This window comes from Silurus meridionalis, chromosome 21, assembly GCF_014805685.1.
Source record: "Silurus meridionalis isolate SWU-2019-XX chromosome 21, ASM1480568v1, whole genome shotgun sequence".
Taxonomy (NCBI): domain Eukaryota; kingdom Metazoa; phylum Chordata; class Actinopteri; order Siluriformes; family Siluridae; genus Silurus; species Silurus meridionalis.
The window spans coordinates 16,510,223-16,530,863 of NC_060904.1; the positions used below are offsets into that span (position 1 = coordinate 16,510,223).

General features: G+C 40.2%; 1 protein-coding gene across 2 annotated transcripts in view; it reads left to right on the plus strand.

Moving 5' to 3' along the window:
* Positions 1–20,641, plus strand: part of ext1a (exostosin glycosyltransferase 1a) — a 55,409-nt gene that overhangs the window by 28,752 nt on the left and 6,016 nt on the right. For both annotated transcript variants that reach the window (XM_046877698.1, XM_046877699.1), the window contains exons 2-5: positions 13,347–13,440; positions 15,685–15,792; positions 18,482–18,601; positions 20,149–20,281. In XM_046877698.1, coding sequence (XP_046733654.1) covers positions 13,347–13,440; positions 15,685–15,792; positions 18,482–18,601; positions 20,149–20,281 — 455 coding nt within the window. The remainder of the gene's footprint in view (positions 1–13,346; positions 13,441–15,684; positions 15,793–18,481; positions 18,602–20,148; positions 20,282–20,641) is intronic.

Consider the following 20,641-nt stretch of genomic DNA (forward strand, 5'->3'; position numbering starts at 1 on the left):
ATTTGTGGTTTTCGATATAAATATATTAGCTGTAAGGGTTTTTTTTCGCTCCAAACGATTTACAGTCTAAACCAATTTTGATGACATTATGCACTTCGGCCAATCAGATGCTTTCGAGAGTCTCAAGTGTCCCACCCCTAACATCCATGATATGCAATGTCAGGTATGAGGCTAAATCACTGGATCTCCACTGGAGCTCTACAGAAAATTGGTGAATATTAAAGGTTATTCCATCAAAACATACAAGTAAACGCCACTGACTGCTCTAGCAATGACAGTGTCCCATTGTGACCTATGCTAACTTCGTAAAATGCAGCACCAATCAAAAAATTAACCCCAGGATTGATGCGAAACAGCAGTAATATTTTAACAAACATCGTGACATTGTGCAACATTGTGCTTGAGCTCTGTGATTTCATTTTCCATGGTGCTTCTTCAGAGTTGGGGAAAACATATATGAGGAACCAGATGGTGTGGAGCACAGTGGGTCATGGCAATCTGAAGCTCATGCAGTCTCTCTCTCAGACAAAACATGTTTCCATCTGTCTCAGAAATTTGAGCTGGATTACTGAAAAAGTCCAAGGCAAAAGAGATCATGAACTGTCATTGTGTGGAAAAAAAAAGGCTGTTGCTTGGAAACCGGGAGTGAGATTGATGATTTAGCTAGTAAGAAGCTAATGGATGACCTGAACCAATGGCTTACAACATACAGGTTGAATTTTGAAGGAACCTGGAATTTAATTATTTACTTAGCATGAAAAATACTCTAATTCCACTAGATATCAAATGCTTAGCAAAACAATATTTATAGGCCGTGTGACATTGGTGACAGAATGTGACAGAATCATCAAAAATATCAAGATTTTCCTCAGATAATGTGTTCTTACTACTACTATTAAGTGACATGACATTCTTTTGATTCGTTGAATATATTTGCCAATTAAAAAAAAAAAAAAGTTGGCTGAAGGATATGCTAATTACAAACCACATGCATTAAATATACTGAAAATAGATCGTTATGTCAATCGATAACTCAAAACTTGAATTGTAAACTAGCTAATCTGAGAGCCTGACAATTTTGATTGTTAGCATGTCACAATAAAATCTTGATTATAAACAATATAAAGGCAGAATGACTTTCCAGTCCAGACATCAAAATAATCAAGAATTTTTACCTCAGATGTGATAATCATTTAAACTTAGCCATGAATGCTAAGCAAACCCACGTGTAGCCTTTGACGACACTGTATCACTGCAGTGATGATTGAAAACAGCCAAAACCAATCGAGAATATCAACATTTACCTCAGATGTGAGGCCGAATCACTATGAATAGACTGTGGCTACAATGACGTTATAATTACACATAGCACTGAATTCTGGTCAAAGCCACATGATATACCCACTTTGTTCATAATGTGTTGTGGAGTAAAACCCAAAATAATCAAGAATATCAACATTTACCTCAGATGTGATGGTAAAACCCAAAGAAAAATAATTTTGTTTAGAATCTGCAATGTAAAGGCAAGGGGATGGCGAACACCAAACAAAAATCATTGCAAATATCAATGCTTATTTTTCACACGTTCTTAAAATACTCTGTATTTACTAATAATTACACGTAGCTTTGACTGCTAACCAAACCTTACATTTTATGCAACATATTCGCTCATTTAACAGTATAAAGGTTGACTTTGACCAAAGAAATATACAAATGTACAGATGTTTATTGGAAAATCTGTTTTCCATTTAGAAATCTTCTATCACCATAAATAACATTTACACACACTTGGAATCTGGATTGTTGGTTTCTCCAAACATTCAGCTGAAGTACTTTGAATACTCCATGACAGCTAACAATCCAGACGACTGCTTTCTAAATAACGCTTACAGAGCTCGGACGTACGCTTTGGCTAATTGACTTGTTGTGCGGTGAAGTCGGTTCGAATGAGCCACAGTACAGACGAAATTGCATGGTGTTGGATTATGGAATGGTTGCCATGTTGGTTCCTTTGACATTCCAGAATAAGTCAACATTCCTTGTTTAAAAACAACCCCAATCCATTAGGCTTTCTCCTCCGTGTCTGACATCATCTCTCCTGTTCTCAAACAAAAGCATTCACGTGTCCCACAAGCTATAAAAGCCTTGGAATTTCCACACTTTTTAACAGACAATGTATATGGTTAAATTGCTAATTAGGAAGCTACATAGCTACAAATACACTGTAATTAAACTTAGCGTTGAATGTTAACCAGGTCTTTGTGTTTTATAGACAATAAAAAGGAACAGACACATTAAGAATAAAATAATTAAGAATATTTACCTCAGAACTTTGTACATATACTATTACACTGTAATTATATTTTCTGAATATCTGCAGTTAAGATTTCAAGTTCAACATTTTGGCCTGTATCTTTTCTTTGCTTGTGTGTGTGTTTGCATGTAAACAAACTGAACTGCACTGCAGTATTCTAAAACAGAGCTATTTTCATTTCCGGTCTTGTTTCTAGCCCCAGCACAGCAAGCGAGCTCCTGAGGCTGTCCCAGAGACCCAGCATGCCCCTGCTGAGTGTGCTGTGGTGCATCACTCTCTGCAGGGGTCATGACCTTTCAGCCCTCTTCTTTCACTCGGCTCGTCTTTTAATTAAGAGATCTCAGAGACTGCAGCTCTCTCCAGATCACTTTCTTTACTGCCATGTCTCGAACAGCTGTTTTCTAACAGTTGAGGAAAAATAAAACGCATTCTACGTCATGGCTAAAACAAGGATGAAAGTGGAAAAAGGCCGCCCCCATAATGTAGTGTAATCACTTCTCGAAGCAGAAACAACATGAATGGTCACAGTGAAGTTGGAGTGAATAAAATGAGGCCTGTTTGAATACATTAGCAACATTGGCTTTGTTCATTTGCAGCTGCTTGTCTACAATACAATGTATAAATATTAAAAAAGCAGACAGTGATTTGAAGTGAATTCAGGGTGCAGCATTTTGACAAGCACCTGTTGTTGACTTTTTTTTTTAGGGTTTCTTTACTCCACTCTAGCTACATACCCTCCCATGTTTCCACACTTGGCCTTAATGTTGTAATTCATGACAGTAATTGTGTCCACACCCAGGAAAGACTTGATCTATGCTTATTTGGGGGGGATGGGGCTTATTTGTTGGTTTGCGTTTGAGATTTTTTTCTGAAAAACAAATGAAATATTTAAACTTTAGTTGTGCTTGAGTTGGAAAATAATAAGCAATATATTTTGAATCTCTGGCATGTCCTAGTGCAGGAATACCCCCAAACGAGAGCGTATAACACCCAAACTAGCGATTATACCGCTCAAACGAGGGAGTATACCCCCAAACGAGCGATTATACCGCCAAACGAGGGAGTATACCCCCAAACGAGGGAGTATACCCCCAAATGAGCAAATATAGCCCAAATGAGGGAGTATACTTACAAACGAGGGGATACACCACCAGAATGAGGGATTATACCCCCCAAACGAGGGAGTATACTGCCCAAACGAGGGACTATACTGCCCAAACAAGAGTATACCGCCCAAACGAGGGGGTATCACATGTTCAATCATTTTTAGCTATGAAAAATGTACTACGTTCACAACACCCTTAGTTTAACTACTAAGCAATGAAAAATTAACAGTACGATTAAATTGTACTAGTCCGATGAACTTTGATCAGACTTGCTAAGGTATCTTCTGCACAAAAAGCCTTTTACCACTTTGACCAAATTTGTTGAACCTATCAACTTTACTAGGCTCATGACCCTACAGCATTAATAGCTGATCCAGACAGCACTATTATGGGTTTAATGTGACCCCAAGGAACCATTGTTTCCAAGAGAACCATGAATTTGTTTTTTAATGACTGCTTATTTTATAGAGCCTTCGTACTTTATAAATCTTACTGAACTCTCGGGGCAAATGAAAAACGGATTTAAAGACGATCTCATTAGCTTTCTTTCTCTGAGATCTCAATTCCTCATGGCCACCACCGGCTTAGACTCAAGTGCACTGTGGTTGTAAAAGAGCTAAAACCACAGCTAGAGGAAGTACTAATACTCAGCAGCTCAACAACCACAAGACCAGAACTGTATAGATTTCCAGGAAACATCCATGAGCAACACACTAACATTACGCTGAAAATAGATCATTTCTGCCATAATGAAAAATTAAGTGCAAGCTAACGCATCATGAGATTGCATTCAAAGCAAATTTTCTGGTGAAGTAGCCAATCAACACTCCCTGGTCTTTTTGAGATTTTTTCATAGCAGCAGCTTGTGGCTTTTGATATCGGGCTTCGGTTACATGAGGTTTCTGAATCGCAGCTAAACTGTAAGCTTCAGCATTTCGCAAAGCTCATAGCACGAACTTTGGTAGTTTGTGGTCTTAAAGGTTTATAGTTCGAAGGCACTTCTGAGAATCTTTACCGGTTGTCTTGGTACAAGAACCGGAACTTTAGCGAGTCTTTGAATTTTTTATTTTTTTTCCCTCACTAATTTGACATTCAGGTTTAATTGCTTCTTGCCACCTCATTTTGATAATCCAGCGTTATTTTAGAGCTTTGTTGAGCATCTATGTGCAACATATAGGCAAAAATAAGTACAGTGACCTACATTATATATATATCTAAAATATTTAATGAGTTGCTTTAGATTTAACAGTTCACAAACAACTTCGAATTACATGCGAAAGTCTTCAGTTTTAGATTTCCAAGCCGAGTGAATTATCCCATGTGTTCATTTTTTTTTGGCCTCACAGGCTCTTTATTTTGGAGCGTCGTCATTACCCACAGCTTCTCAGCATGGAATTTCCATTGAACCAGTGCTGAAAAAATCTTGGTCGCCCACCAAGATAAGATAAGTTTTTTTCTTTCATTATCTAATTAGGCATTTGGTTTAAACTATAAGTCTCTCCACCAACTAAAAATTATTACTTTTCCTCCCTGTGCTCTAAAACTATTAATAAGCAGATTTTTATTGAGCTAATATGCGGAATTGTTGATATTTTTATGTTTTCTGTGTGGTAGTGTTTGTTTTGCAGACTCATCCATTGTTAACAGTCTGAGGTAGTTTTTCCACCACAGGAAAGTCTTCAGAACACTGGAGACTATACATTCTAATTTCTCTTAACTACACATGTTAGTGAGGGAAAGACTCTTTATAGCTACTATAACATAAGAGAAGATCATGTACCGTAATTTCCGGACTATTATGCGCACCCATATATAAGCCGCACCCACTAAATTTTACAAAGATTTTTATTTTGAACATAAATACGCCGCACCTGTCTATAAGCCGCAGGTATCTACACTGAAACTAATGAACTTTACACAGGCTTTAATGAAAGACAGTGTCTGTTACACAGCTTGTATCTAAACAGCAGCCTACCAAGAAAGTCATTGTTAACTGTCTTTCTCCATCCTTTCACAACTATTTCTCTCGGAAATTTATCTTTTGACATCGTTGCGCGTTTAAAAATTACCATCGGTGACGCTTTTCTCCCAATGCCGCAGCTCAGAACACAGGTGAAGTGCGTTTTTTCATGCTCGGTTGTTTTCAGCGTGACAAATGATTCGCTTTTCTTGTTGAAAGTCCGAGTGAACAGCAGGTCAAACGTCAGAGAAACATCATCCATATTTATGATGTGGTGTGTCCTGATTCAGTGGGAGCGCATCTGATTTAATATAAAGAGTTTCATTGGTTCACCTGAACCCATTCGGCAATTTAATTGGTCGAATGTTATGGGGCTCAGTTTTTTGGCTTGAAGCTTGTAAAACTGGGAAAAACCCAGAAAAAATCCATATATTAGCCGCTTCATTGTTTAAGCCATGGGGATCAAAGCGTGGAAAAAAAGTAGCGGCTTATAGTCCGGAAAATACGGTAGCTATACATTTCCATCCACCCTATCTGTCTGTCTGTTTGTCGGTTGGTTTGTCTGTGCCACAGTTTTCCTAGAGACTGACTTTATAATTTTTTTTAATTCCTTTTAATTTAAAGCTGGAATAGGTTCAGGCTCAAGACTGCAACTGTTATGAAGAGTTTTGCATTTAAGTACTTATCAATGTGTACAGATGAATACCTTTTATGATGATGGGTTCCCTTTTGAGTCTGATTTCTCCCAAGGTTTTCTTCTTCTTACCATCTCAGGAAGTTTTTCCTAAATAAAAAGAAACATACAGGAAGTAATTTCTACATTTCAAATTTACATTTGTAATCTATTTATTTCTGGAAAGTTGCTTTGGTTCGATGTATATTGTTAAAAGCTTGAATTGGAATTGAATTTTTATAAAAAAGAATGATGAAATCAATCATGTTTTCAATCAAATTTGACAGGAGAATACTTAGAGGAAACGGAGCACAGTGCAGTAATTAATGGCTATCAGAGTAGAAAATGAATTACCCAGGTTCATTCTTAAACTGTTTTGACTCTCAGTTGGGGTTGAAGCGAATAGAGAGAGAGAGAGAGAGAGAGATGAGGTCATTGAACTCGTCCTAGTTCTCAGTGTGTTTTTTTTTATTATTTATTTATTTTTTTAAAGTACACAACATTAAAAACTAATCTCACTATCTTGATTATATACTCAATAATATACAAACTATATGGAAAAATTTATCAATTTTTTTCAGCCATGTGTGGTTCTTTCCCAAACTATTTCCACAATCTGGAGGCACACAGTTGTGTAAGAGCATGAAATTCTCTCTTCACTTGCACTAGGAGACCTTAGTCTAGTGAAATACGCTTTATATGGGTTGGAGTGGAAGATCTCCTGAACATCTTCAGGATGAATGTAAAAGCTGACTGCACCCCAGGCCTCCTCACCTCGCCTACATCACTACCTGACTTTACTGGTTGAATGAATCTCCACAAAATCTCCATAAAATCTAGTAGAACATCTTCCCAGAAGAGTGGCGCTCATTATAACAGTAAATAGCGACTAAATGTGGAGCTGGATGTAGATATGAAACATGTCTGAATGGTTTGTATCATTGGCTGGGTGATATTAGGATGTATTATATGATATCATCACATTAATTGAATGCTCTTTGGAATAGCTCTGTGGTAGAGCTGGACGATATCAATATCAATAATCGATATTGTGATAAATTGTATTGCGATACACTTTTCTGGGATATTGCGATATTTTTATATTAAGTTTCATGTTCTGATCGGAAGTTGCTGATTTTCTATTCGTTCCATTTCATATGATTGTATATAAACGTGGATTCCTTCAGCGTCGGGTTTTGCAGCCCTGAGTGTTCGTGTCGTCACTGCGTTGGTGTTGTGCAGTGGTGATATATGAATGTCACACACTCGGGAAGGGAAACGTCTTCTGACCTAATGACTGTGTTCGCGTTCGGTTTATTGAAAAAGCTCACTAATGGACGTGTGAGAGTTTGAAAAGGATTTTTGAGATGTGGGTAAAGTGGATTCCAGCTGTGAGAGAGAGAGAGAGATTTTTTCTTTCTCTGTCTGTCTTTCTCTCTCTTCCTCTTTGACTCTAGCTCTTAGGATCGCTCTCTCTCTCTCTCTCTCTCTCTCTCTCTCTCTCTCTCTCTCTTCCAACTCTCTGGGTCTGTCTCTCTCATGCTCTCTCTCTTTCTCTCTTCTCTCGATCTGTTTCTTTCTTTTTGACTTTCTGATTCAGAATTTCTCTTGGGTTTTTTTTGTCTCTCCATTTTAGTCTTTTTCCTTTTCTATCTCTCTCTCTCTCTGTGTTTTTCTCTCTCTCTTCTGATGTTTCGCTTTCTTTTGTACTCCGTTTCAGAATTTCTCTCTTTTTTTGTCTCTCCCTTTTTGTGTTTTTTTTTTTTTTAACTTCTCTCGCTCTTTCAGACTTTCCATCTTACTTTTTGATTCTAACTCTCTGGGTCTCTCTCTCTCTCTCTCTCTCTCTCTCTCTCTCTCCCCTCTCAATTTATTTAAATTAACATGACAAAAAATACATTTTGTATGGCGTGACAAGCGTTAAGAACAACACAGAATAGGATTTAGAACATCTAAAGAACATCTAAAGCAAGTAGCCTGTGTATAGAAATAATAAAATAGTATTAGAACTAATGAAAGAAAATATGAATATATACAATAATGAATACAGCAAAACAATAACAAAAAACATGACGTACTGAACTTCGAGTTCAAACAGTATATACAAGTGTGATGGATTTTAGGGCTGTGGTTTGTGCTTATTGGTTGGTTGTGTTTGTGTATTTGACGAAGTCTCTGAGCCTGTCTGTCTGTGTCTCATTGGCAGATTGATGTTTTGTAGATAAGTTCGAGATCTGCTGCTTTCAGGCTCCTCATCATGTTCACAATCTCATTAGCAGACCTGGTCACAATGATCAGTTTCTCTCTTTTTTCTCTCTCGACTCATCAGCTCCTCACAGCGCCTCCCCAGACTGCGAGTGACATCATTACACTGCTCGGCCCCGTGCTCGGCCCCATGCCTCGCTCGGAAAGCGTCTGCCGGGAGAATAAATGGAAATGAAAGCAGAAAGCTTTCTGCGATGGAGTTTAAAGCGTCTGTGTCTCCCTAATGCCAGAGCAGAAGTGCTTCAGAAGTGGTTACTGAGTGATTCGGAAGCGGTTTTCCTTCCTTAAATTCACAGCAGAGCAATTTATGGCAGATTGTTTTTTTGTGTTTTTTTCATTCTCTCCCCCTCTCTTTTTTGACGCTAATTTTATTTCCGTCCCTACAATCTGTAAACTTTTCCATTTTAGAATCAAGAAGACGTAAAGCGAATAAAAAGCAAAAGGCATCACATTCCACAGATTATAAGCGATAAATCTAAATGGGTTTTATTGCTTTGGTATTTAAACGTCATTTTTTATTCCTGGAAAATTCTACGATCTCCCCCTGTTTACACTAGCATTCCGTTTTTGACACCAAATCACCAAAAAACCTGGAATAACAATTCACAGGTTTGGGTCTCTTAGTTAATTTAATGCCAACTTTGTAATTGTGCTCAACTTGCTCGAGGGCACCAACAGTGGCAGCTTGGCGATACTGCAGCTTGAACCGCCAAGCCTTATCCACTTAGCTAAACGTGTTGACCATAAACATAATTCCAAATTTGACCCGATGGTGGCACTAGAGAGTTGGCAGGAGTTTGTCCAGACTGTTCCTTAGACCTTTTCCAATCAGGGCTCCAAATTTCATCCCTTGTGATCGGATGATTCTACGATTAGCCAGAAGAAGTAAAAGAAGCAGAAGAAGAAAAGTAAATGTACATTTACGGAAGACGCTTTTATCCAGACTGACATGAGGTTAAGGGCCTTGCTCAGGGGCCCAGGAGTGACAGGTTGGTGTGGCAACCTTTCGATCCAAAGGCCAGTGTCTTAACCTACCCATTGTACATGCCCATTGTAGCTTTCGATGCTGGGAATTTTTCAGATTTCCCACCATTTCAAATCCATTCGAGGAATGGCCGTTTTAACGCTTTGAGAAATCATTCGCAATCCCGATTTCTTTTCGCGCTATTCGCATCACGCAGGCTTCAAATCTGACCTGCAATTATTCAGCATGTAATTAGCGTACGAACGTGTTGCAGTGGCTGCGGTATGATAATTGACATGTCGTCCTTGCAGTGTGTTTTGTCAGGTTTGTGCGTGTTGACATGGCGGTGGGTGGTTCTGCACAGCGAGTGTGTATCTCTCTTTAGTGCCGGTCTGTTTTTTTTTTTCCCTCATTCTAATTACAGAGTCATTGTATACAAGTTTCCTGTTGGCGTGTGCGAGAGTCGGTTGTTGCCAAGAGAGGCTTTACATGCTATAATCTGATTTATAGCTGCCTGGCGGTTACTACGGCAACAACGTTCGCTCGACATCGACGCCAAGTAGGGTTTAGTAAGGACGCCCAGGTAGAACTTTTCAGACGAGGTCTTGGTTGCTAAACTATCAGCGATCATCTTATTCCATAATGGTCACGCTCAAAGGCCTAAAGGCTGCGTGAGAATAGTTTCATTTCTAATGAAAGATTGATTATGGGATGCACATGATTGAGTCCCCATTTGCTGTTATAATAATCTCCAATATTCTGGGAAGATGTTCCTCTAGATTTTGTGGAAATTTGTGTGAGATTCTTTCAGACACAAGGGTGTTAGTAAAGTCAGGTACTGATGTTGGTGAGAAGGTGAGGAGGTCTGGGGTGCAGTCAGGTGTCCAATAGGGTCGGATCTCTGTAGCTGGAGATCTTCCACACAGATCCAACCCATGAAAAGCAGATCTTCATGGTTCACAGGGACATCATCATGTTGGAACAGATTTGGGTCTCCTTGTTCAAGTGGAAGGGAAAGTTTCATACTACAGCATTCAAAGACATTATGTCGAATCGTGTGACTCTAAATAACAGTTAACAGTATAAATAAACTGCTAACAGTTTGGAGAAGAACCACATACGACTGGAAAATCATAGTTTCCCAATGCTTTTATCTCTCTAATGAATGTTTTGTATTTGAAAAAAAGTGTCATGTCATACTGTAAAATTCACCATGTAGACTGTAGAAATCATGAAAAAATTCCTATTTGGAAATTGTGTTTATGTATTTGGGCTTTTAGAATTCTGCCTTGTCAGCTGTTTTGGGATAATATTGTGTAAGCCAGGAAGTACCACCATCTAGAACATCGTGTTGTTTTCAGAGTTGCTTCATTCGCTTGCACCGTAACATGAGGTGGAAGTGTCAGCTGCACACTGATACCGTCTGTGTGTGTGTGTGTGTGTGTGTGTGTGTGTGTGTGTGTGTGTGTGTGTGTGTGCACTTGCACCGAGGCGCCAAGTTGTGATGCATTAGCTTTTCTCAGAGACTCGCGTGCAACTTGACCTGCGAGTTTGATGAAGGCAGCTTTCAGTGCTGCATGTAAGAAAGCTCGAGGTGTGCAGCTCCGCCAGCAAAACCCCTGCAGCTCCTTCACCGCTCATACCTCATCCGCACTCGAGGAGAAGAAGGAACACGTCCTGGTGGGCGAATAGATCAAATATCAGATCTCAATGATCTCCAAAAATGCCAGTGAGAATAAATTGTACAACAAAAACTTTACAAGTGACTTTATTTTACTTTATACTTGAGTGTTGACAGTTCGGTGTATTTACCCACAATGCCATTCAGTCACCAGATATTTGCTATTTTTGACTATCAATACCAGGACGTGTCATCCCATAGGTCACTATCTGGTCAAGCCCCTCCCCCTTTACTGCTTAATTTGTATAAAAACCTGGGAATTTGCTGAAGGTGGAGGAACCTGGGAAAAGACAGGCCTCAGCGTTTGAAAAAGTGCAGGAATGTTCAATTAGGAATTTTAAACAGTCTGTCAAGCCAAGTGCTGAGAGAAGACGCTCAAATTTCTTTCTTTTCTTTTTTTTTTTCCCCTCCTCAAAGTGAAGGAACGGCACGGGATCATCGAGGTCACGTCTGTGTGCTGAGTCTCAGATCATGACTAGATGTTAGTGCTTTTTTAAAGCACTCCAAACAGTTTCATTTCGTAATCCTTTTGTTTTTAAATATAAACCTTATTTCCTACAGTAGCTCCTAATACCGTCTCCGTTCTAATCCCCGTGACCTGACGTGACCTCACGCAGGAGCGCCAGGTTCACACAGCACAGGATTTCTGAGTGCAAGACAGCGGAAACACGGTTGTTCTGCTGTTTCACCGTTATCAGTTTAGATCAGGGAGCCAAGCCAGCCTCTGATTGTTCGAGTCAATGAGGGCGACGGGGCAGTAAATGTGTGTCTGAGAGAGTAAAGGGTAGTTCACAGCACAGCAATGTTACAGGATCCATGTCGGGTTCTTTAATAAGTACATAGTTGTTCTATATTCCCTAAATTCATTAGCTACTTACAGTTGTAAATTTCAAGATAATTCTACACAAGTACTGGAATCCGTCACAGGATCGACTTCATGGTGTGTAACTCTTGAGAAATAGTGCTTCCTCAGATATTGTGTTTGCATCCTGAGACAAAATACCTGTGTCCTTTTGTGTGCTTGGACATGCATTAATCATCTTCAGTCTCTCAAGCGATAATCATGTTTAAGCCCTCGAGTAATCAGTCGTCTGTGTATGGCCTTGTCAAGCATACATTTTTTAACCCTCAATAAAATAATCAACAAATAATTGTCGATTAGTCAACTTGACTAATAATCATGTTCCTAACCTTGACTAATGATGATCTCAACCTTGGCAAATAATTGTGTTCTCAATCTCGATGAATAGTTGTGTTCTCGACCCTGATTATTAATCGTATTTGCAACCCCAACCAAAAATTGTTTTCAACTCCGACTAATAATCGTCTTCTCAACTTCGACTAATAATCATGTTCTCAATCTCGATTATAATAATATAATCATAATTGTAACCCAGACTATTAATCACATTCTCAAATCTGTGTAATAATCGAGTTTGCTACCTCGACTAATAATCGTATCCGCAGCCTTGCTAACTAACTTTGACGAATAACGATCAACGTCAAGTAGGCATGTTATTGACCTTGACAAATAATTGCATCCACAGCCTCAACGAATGTTGGACTAATAATCTTGTTTCCAATCTCGATTAATAATCATCTTCTCAATCTCGATTATTGTGTTCTCAACCTCGACTAATAATCGTGTACTCAATTTCGATTAATAATTCTTTGTAACCCCGACTATTAATCGTGCTCTTGGACCCGACTAAAAATCGAGTTCGCTACCTCGACTAATAATCGTGTCCGCAGCCTTGCCAACTAACCTCTCAACCTCGACTAATCGTGTTCTCAACTTCGACTAATAATCGTTTTCGAACTCAAATTATAATCGTGTTCTCAACCTCAACTAATTGTGATTTAAACCCCGACCGAATATTGTGTTTGCATTATTGACTAACGCCCCTCAACATGAACGAGCGCAAATCTACACAAAAGCACTCCAAGATCTAGTGTAACATCTTCCCAGAAGAGTGGAGTTGATGTGAAGGGATGTTTAAAACACGCATCTTATATTCAGATGTCCACAAACGTTTATCCATATATTGTATAAAAAATTTACTAATATCAACTGACTTGGAATAAAAGCTTATATTGTATTTCTATATAAAAGTATTTTTGTATAAATGAAAAAGAAAGTCACATGGCTTCGAGAGAATCCCATAATCTCGCTGCAGTTGGAGATAATAGTCACCGGTCTGCACTTGTTTTTTTTTTTTGTTTTTGGATGGAGTTGTGGGATGTGGCAGCGCTCGTGTCTCCGCACCGGCGTATTTAACCGCCTCGCTCGTGTTCTCGCCTCTGTTGTCATTTACTTTGGATGAGAGCTTTGGGAGAATGCATAAATGTAAACACTGCCTCTTTCTTTTTCTTTTCTTTCTAGGTATGACTACAAAGAAATGTTGCACAACTCCACTTTTTGTTTGGTGCCTAGAGGACGCCGTCTGGGTTCGTTCCGCTTCCTCGAGGCTTTACAGGTGACGCTCTTTTTGTCTCGGATCAGTCCGGGGTTGTTTTATTGGCGTACGTGTGATGAATGCATTATCTGTCTTTCTGTCTGTCTTTATCTATCTACACTGGTGGTAGCGGTTAATGCATTGGACTTTGGATCTGAAGGTCATGAGTTCGAATCTCAGCCACACCAAGCTACCACTCCGGGGGCCCTGAGTGAGGCCCTTAATCCTATAAATACTCAGTTGTAAATCGCTCTGGATGAGGGCGTGTGCCGACTGCCATAAATGTAAATATCGACAAAAGTATTGTGACACTTGATTTTTCCAGTCATCTATTTTTCGTACCCCAAATTTAGAGACACATGATTGCACATGTCTTTGGGAGCATTAAATTGCCCCTTCATCGAAATCAAGAGACCCAAAGTGCTCTGGCACGACGATGCCACTGTGCACAAAGCCAGCTTCATGGAGATCTGCTTTCCATGGTTTGGAGTGGAAGATCTCCTGCTAAAGATCTCCAACTCTATTGAACATGATGAATGTGAACGCTAACTGCACCCCAGGCCCCCTCACCTTCTCACCTTCTCATCAGTTCCTGACTTTGCTAATTGGGGGCTAAAATCTCCACAAATCTCCACATCATCTAGTGGAGCATCTTCCCAGAATAGTGGAGTTTTTTTTAAGAGCCAAAACTCCCAAACATCCCAAACTCATGGTCTGGTGTCCACACTCCAAAATGAATGTTTTCCTGTAATTTTTTTTTTTTACATTATTTAATTGAAATGTGTTAATTTCATTAAGTTCTTCGAATCTGATTGACAGAAACAGAGGCCACAGCTCCTTTGCTCTTCCTCATCCATATGTTGTGCGTAGGCTGGTGCATTTTCGCATGATTTCCAAGCTTTGTGTGTGTAAGCGAGCAGTGTGTCTACTTCAGTGTGCAGATCAGGTTAATGACGCTAAAGGGATTAGGGCGAGGGAGCAGCGGCCAATCGCACGCTGGCATCCTGCTTAACAGATTAGCGGCAGAACACACACACACACACACACAAAAGCCAAAGCACCAACCTTGTTAAGCATCGCCTCGTGTTATTCCACGTCGAGGACGGTTTAGTAAATGCGTACAGACAGCTTGCGGTTATTGCTGGCATCATGGGACGCTGCGAAACGACACCTTTATGCAACACGCCGTGACTCCATTTTCGTTATTGCCGATTTAACGTACGCTCCGATTACACACAGCTGGAACGAGCCGGTCGGAAATAAAAGCAAGAGAGATGCAATAGTCATTTCAGAGTGTGATTAGAATGATGAGTCGTGATCGTTTCGTTACAGCATTTTCTCATCGCGATATTGCGTATTCCTTTTTAGAATTTTTATTTATATCAAAAGGGGGCGCTAAAGCTATTTCCCGTATACTAAGTTACTGTTAGAGTTAAAAAAAAAGTTAAAAAGTAAATAAAAATATTCCGTGCCTTGTTCGAGGAGGTACCAAAAAAAAAGGTTTCGACACTAGTTTTGTAACACGCCAACAGATGGCAGCACAAGGCTGCACGCACAGTCACGGGGAGCACCGAGCTTCGTTAAGTCAGTGTGCCAAAAGACATCGTCCTGTGTACATCAGGAGTTGTGCAGCTGGTGATAAACCGTCAGCGAGCTCCTCAAACGAAAACGTGGACATGAACTATAGCTGCTGTAACATAAGCGACAAAGAAAACAAACAGTAAAATATTCATCCCCCCCCAATTTGAATAGCAGTTGATCATTTTTCCACACCACACCCTGTAGCGTATTACTGCCAGGCATCGTGTTTTCCACACAAAGCGATCCAGGGAGCTGAAATTCCCGGCACCGCTCACCGCACGGACAAATACAAATACCGCGTATCCCGTTTTTGTTATTCCGCGATCTGCCGTGTTTACAGAAGGCGTCAGCTGGCAAACAGGCGATCGCACTGTTATCCTCGTCATAGCTGCCGGCAACAGCTTTAACACTCCGATGTCCTGCTGTGTTTCCTGTCTCTGTTTCTCTCGCCCCCCTGCGCCACCCACCGCTGATCTTTATCTCGGATCTGTTTCTCTCCGCTGTGATTGAACTGTCGCAGGCAGACGCCAGTGCTTTGAGTTTCATCATCTCAAAACATCTCCTCATCGTAAATCCGTCGAAAATAACTTTCGGCTAAAATGCTCCCTACTTAGATCTAAGTTTCAAACGATTAGATATAGATCATAACACGTTTCTAACACGTGTGTGTGTGTGTGTGTGTAGGCCGCCTGCGTTCCTGTCGTGCTCAGTAACGGCTGGGAGCTCCCCTTCTCCGAGGTCATTGACTGGAACACGGCTGCCGTCATAGGCGACGAGAGGCTGCTGTTACAGGTACGTACATCACTTCCTGCCACACGCTATTTATATATGCCACCTGCTCACGTTTTCTATGATGGCCACCTTTTCACCGATGGGTCACGTTTTCTATGATGGATCAAATTTTCATAGATCTTCATGTTCATACTGATGGTTTGTTTTCTCTGATGGATTATGTTTTTATAGGTCACGTTTTCTCTGATGGGTCACGTTTTCACTGATGGGTCACGTTTTCGCTGACAGTCATGTTTTTCTCTGATGGTCACGTTTTCACTGACGGTCAAGTGTTTTAACTGATGGGTCATGTTTTCTCTGATGGGTCACGTTTTCGTTGATTGGTCACGTTTCTCTGATGGGTCACGTTTTCTCTGGCGTTGATGACAACATGAAAGGCTGTGTAGGTTTTTTATTTTTCGTCCTACCGATTCATGAGAGCGAGAAAAGATGAAGGAACGACTCCTAATGTTCCAAATCAACAAAGAAATGTGGAAAAGTTGTGGGCAATATACAGGAAACAACACAGTCCTTGCTGCAGAACCAGAAGTCCAGGATTAACATCTACCTCAGGTCTGCCCAATAAGTCGATTGCAAGTTTTATATATTTAAGTTAAAGGTATTTTTAAACCTTTTCAAGCACAAAATCGTTAAAGGGACACGTTACACTGGTTTGCACACAGGTACTTATAGAGTAGTATTGTGTCATCCTGGAGGCGTGGCGTGGGGAGCTAAAGAGTAGAGCTCGCCTACGAACTGTGACATCGCTATAAATAAAACTGGAACAAAAACTTTAATGAACTACGGCTAAAAATCAGATCCAGCCGTACATATCTGATCCAGAATAGGATCCAGAGTTTGAAACTAAACATCAAGAACAGCAGCAGCAACAATGAGTACAGGACGTGTCTATGTGGTAAAACTAACAAGGCTCTCCTTCCCTCACATTAAAAAACACATTTCTTTGGAGGCGTTCTTCTCGAACGAGTCCTGTGCAGCGCCGTGACGACTTCCGTAACCGAGTGAAGCACGGTGGTGGGTGTGGTCTTGCTCTCACACTTCTGGGAGAAGTGCCCATAAAAGGACTTCCGCACTTCATGACATCACAAAGGGCAAATACTCGAAAAACACTTTACGTATACGTATTTGGAAGGAGCATATTTGGCACCAAAATACTTATACGTCCAAATCTTTTTTTTTTTTTTTATGTTTAGCATGAACTAGCATTAAACCTCCCTTTTAAAAGTGCAATTTATTAATTATTTACATAATTCTTTTAACATTTTGTAACTTTACTCAGCTGAACGACCTTCTTGCTTTCCTCCTAATTGTTATTTCTAACTGTCGGAATATTTTCACCCACCATTACCACCCTGGAGATGATTTTCCGAACTAGCCGCAGTACGATTGAAACTCGAGGCCGAAGAAAACAGGGTCAGAAGACTGACAGGTTCCGTCTGAGGCGAGCCGCACGTTTGGACGTTTAATACGCCTCTGAACGCAACTGCTTTTCCCATTCTGTCTGAATACATTCCGGTAATTGCCTGGTGTCTGGCATGTTCTAGCACCAATCAAGTCTTCAGAACCGTCGATCGAGAGTCCATGCTTTATACAGCCGAATTATTTAGCTGTCAACGCGGGGGGAAAAATGAAGTACGGCTTTGTTTAACAGACGGATAACAAGTTGTTTCATGAGACCGCACTTCTTTTAGCTGCCACTCTGACTTCCATTAAAAAACCGTCTGAACAAACGTCTGCGTACGGAGCTGTTCTCCAACACATTAGCATGTTTTACTATTCAGGGTTTAATTATGCAATTTTTTTTCCCTCTGCACTGATCAACCGAACTAAATGATGTGGGTTATAAAAACATTTATTGGTGTTTAAGTAAAAACGTGGATGTTCCGATTCAATTCCAAATTAAAATCAGTGCTACGAAATGATACAAAGAAGTTCACACTCGATCGTATTCCAGTCCACCGCTGTCTCGTCCTCAGACCATCCATGATCGTGTGTTCAAAAGTGTGCAGAAATTTCCATATTTGGAGAAAAATCTAAATTTCTCACTTACGGATTTATAAAAAAATAAACAAAAAGTTGGATGTCTTTAAAAGTCGAATTTCCTGAAATTATTCTGTTTTTCAACGTTTCCTTCTTTCCCTTCGTTGTGTTTCTATATACATTGCTATGGGTTTAGGAATAAAGTCGATTATTCAGGTTCAGATCTATAGAAATGTAAATTATTTGGCCCATTTGAACTCTGCTAACGAGTCACAGTTTGTTTCAAACATTAAAACATCAACTGTAGATGTTCACAATAGATGGATATCAAAGCTCTCGTGTTTCACAATGGTTCGCGATGACATCATTTTTGATCATATCATTTTTTTATTACAATTTGCTAATTATTTGACTAATTGCTAACCCTTTCATTGTCTAGAAGTTCCACAGGTCCACACGTGTAGCAAGCGTGTAGCACTTAATCTTCTATTCATTACAGTAGCTAATAGTAATATGTTTTACAGTTGAATTGAATCTGTAGGGTTTCTGGATTTCTAATATCTTAGAGCTACAGATTTAGATCACTCTGATTATCAACAAAGCCCTGAAGGGAAAAGTCTATTTACATTTATCTGCAATAAACCATGAGAAGTTTTTGAGAAGTTTTAAAGCAGTTCTCCTCATTTATTTATTTATTTTTCTCCTGCAGATCCCCTCCACCATCCGCTCCATCCACCAGGACAAGATCCTTTCACTCCGGCAGCAGACGCAGTTCCTGTGGGAGGCGTACTTTTCCTCCGTTGAGAAGATTGTTCTCACTACGCTGGAGGTACGGTACACACTTCCTCTCCTGGCGATCAATGTACATCCTTCACTGCATTTAAGACGTCCCTTCATTAAATTTTAAGGCTCCGCAAGAAGTAATGGCGCTATGCAGGTCTGTAACATTACAGACGACCGGCTCCTCTGCTTTCCTCCCGTTTGACTTGATTAATCACCGAGTCAGGAGCTCTATTCCTGAAGGAGCTCCGGTTTCATGCACTGCTCTGGAGGAAGTATCCGGAGGCTCTCTGGGTAAAGCAAACCCAGGCCTGGCCTCACCGTCACTCACAGGCATTTATTGCCGAGAAATGAAACGTGGTGCAAACAAATCCAGAATGTTAATCTGTCCATATGGAAATGGTTTTGGTTCCTCTAGGTTCTCCAGTTGCTTCCAGAAAGAGGTACTGGGGTTTTATTCTTGCCCCTGAGATCACTTAACCTCAGATCATCTTGAGTCCTAATTCTGCTCATTCCACAATCATTAAGTCACAAAATGGAAAATATTTCTAAAACAGTATACGTCTGGAAACGCTTCTTCAAATCCAATTCCAGTTTTTGCCATTTGTTACTGAATCCTCTATCTGGTATGGTTTATATGGTTATCTGATGGGTGTCATCTCTGAAGACCATACAGAACATCACTCAACGATAGAGAAAAGTGTGTGTGTGTGTGTGTGTGTGTGTGTGTGTGTGTGTGTGTGTGTGTGTGTGTGTGTGTGTGTGTGTGTGTGTATATAAACCAATAGGAGAAAAACCTGATTAATTGCCTCTGTCTATAGGAATAGTATTATTTTTGTCCAGTATGTTGCTAAGCAACCAAATCTTTTCCGGTAAAATATGTGGATGTAACGTTATTTAGCTCGAGAGGGAGAACATTACAGCGAAGTTATTCCAGGTACAAGAGTTTCAGGCACTCCAATACGAGCTGTAAGTACACGTGTGAAATGAGTGAATGGGCCGAGTGAGTCACGGTTGCACGCTCGGTCTTACAGAGCAGAGAGTTTCACATGTTTTTTTTATTCGATGAAGTCGTCCGAGTCGTTCTCTTTCGGAAGAACGGAATTTCAAGTTTTTCAAGGAATTTCAATTTTAAGAATTCACTTAATACAAGTGTTTGTTGTAGTATTGCTCCATGAATAGAATAAACTAAAAAAAAGTTCAATCTCCAGCTCCTCTCAGTTTCTTGCCGATGTTTGGAAACCTGCTGAGAAAGAAAAGAAGGAGCATAAATACACCCGTGTACGATCCACAAATGTAGACGCTCATTTATTACCCACTCATTCTGTTTTCACCTTCTCAAACAGAAGCTCTTCCACTTTAACCCGCGTCCAAACAACCAACGAAATAGATGCTGTGGTGGCAAATTACACCTGTTAGCACCTGTTAGTGTAAAGCAAATAAAACAAACGTGAAGGATTATTAGTGAAATGCGTTTATTCACATCGTAAATACACACACGCATATTAACATTTGTCACATTAGCACCTGTTAGCACCTGTTAGCACCTGTTTACTGGTTTGATTCGTGTCCACTGTTCGTTGCCGTCTCTCTCAGATCATCCATGACCGCGTGTTGCAGCAGCTGAGCCGCAGCAGTGCGATGTGGAACAACCTGCCCGGCGGCCTCTTCACCCTGCCGCAGTACTCCTCCTACCTGGGACACTTTCCTTTCTACTACGCCCCGCTCGGTGAGTCGCCCACACACAACAATCTCTCACACACACTACACTCTCTCACACACAAACACACACATGCTCGCACATCAAGTGTCAGTCCTCGAAAAAAGCTAATATTGGAATGTTAGCGTGAGCCTCGGGCATGAATCACACTTCATATCGCTTTCTAGCTCATATTTAATTTATTCTACTGTCGATCAAATAATAAAATCATGATAAATGTTCTTGGGGTTTTTGGTCTCCAGGTGGAAAAATGTATTGCTTTTATATTTCTATAAAGAATGATGTATGTTAAATGAATTAAGGAAATCGAATGGGTTTTGTCTTTTGTTTTTGATCATATTTTATATCAAGGATGTGCATCTCCATAAC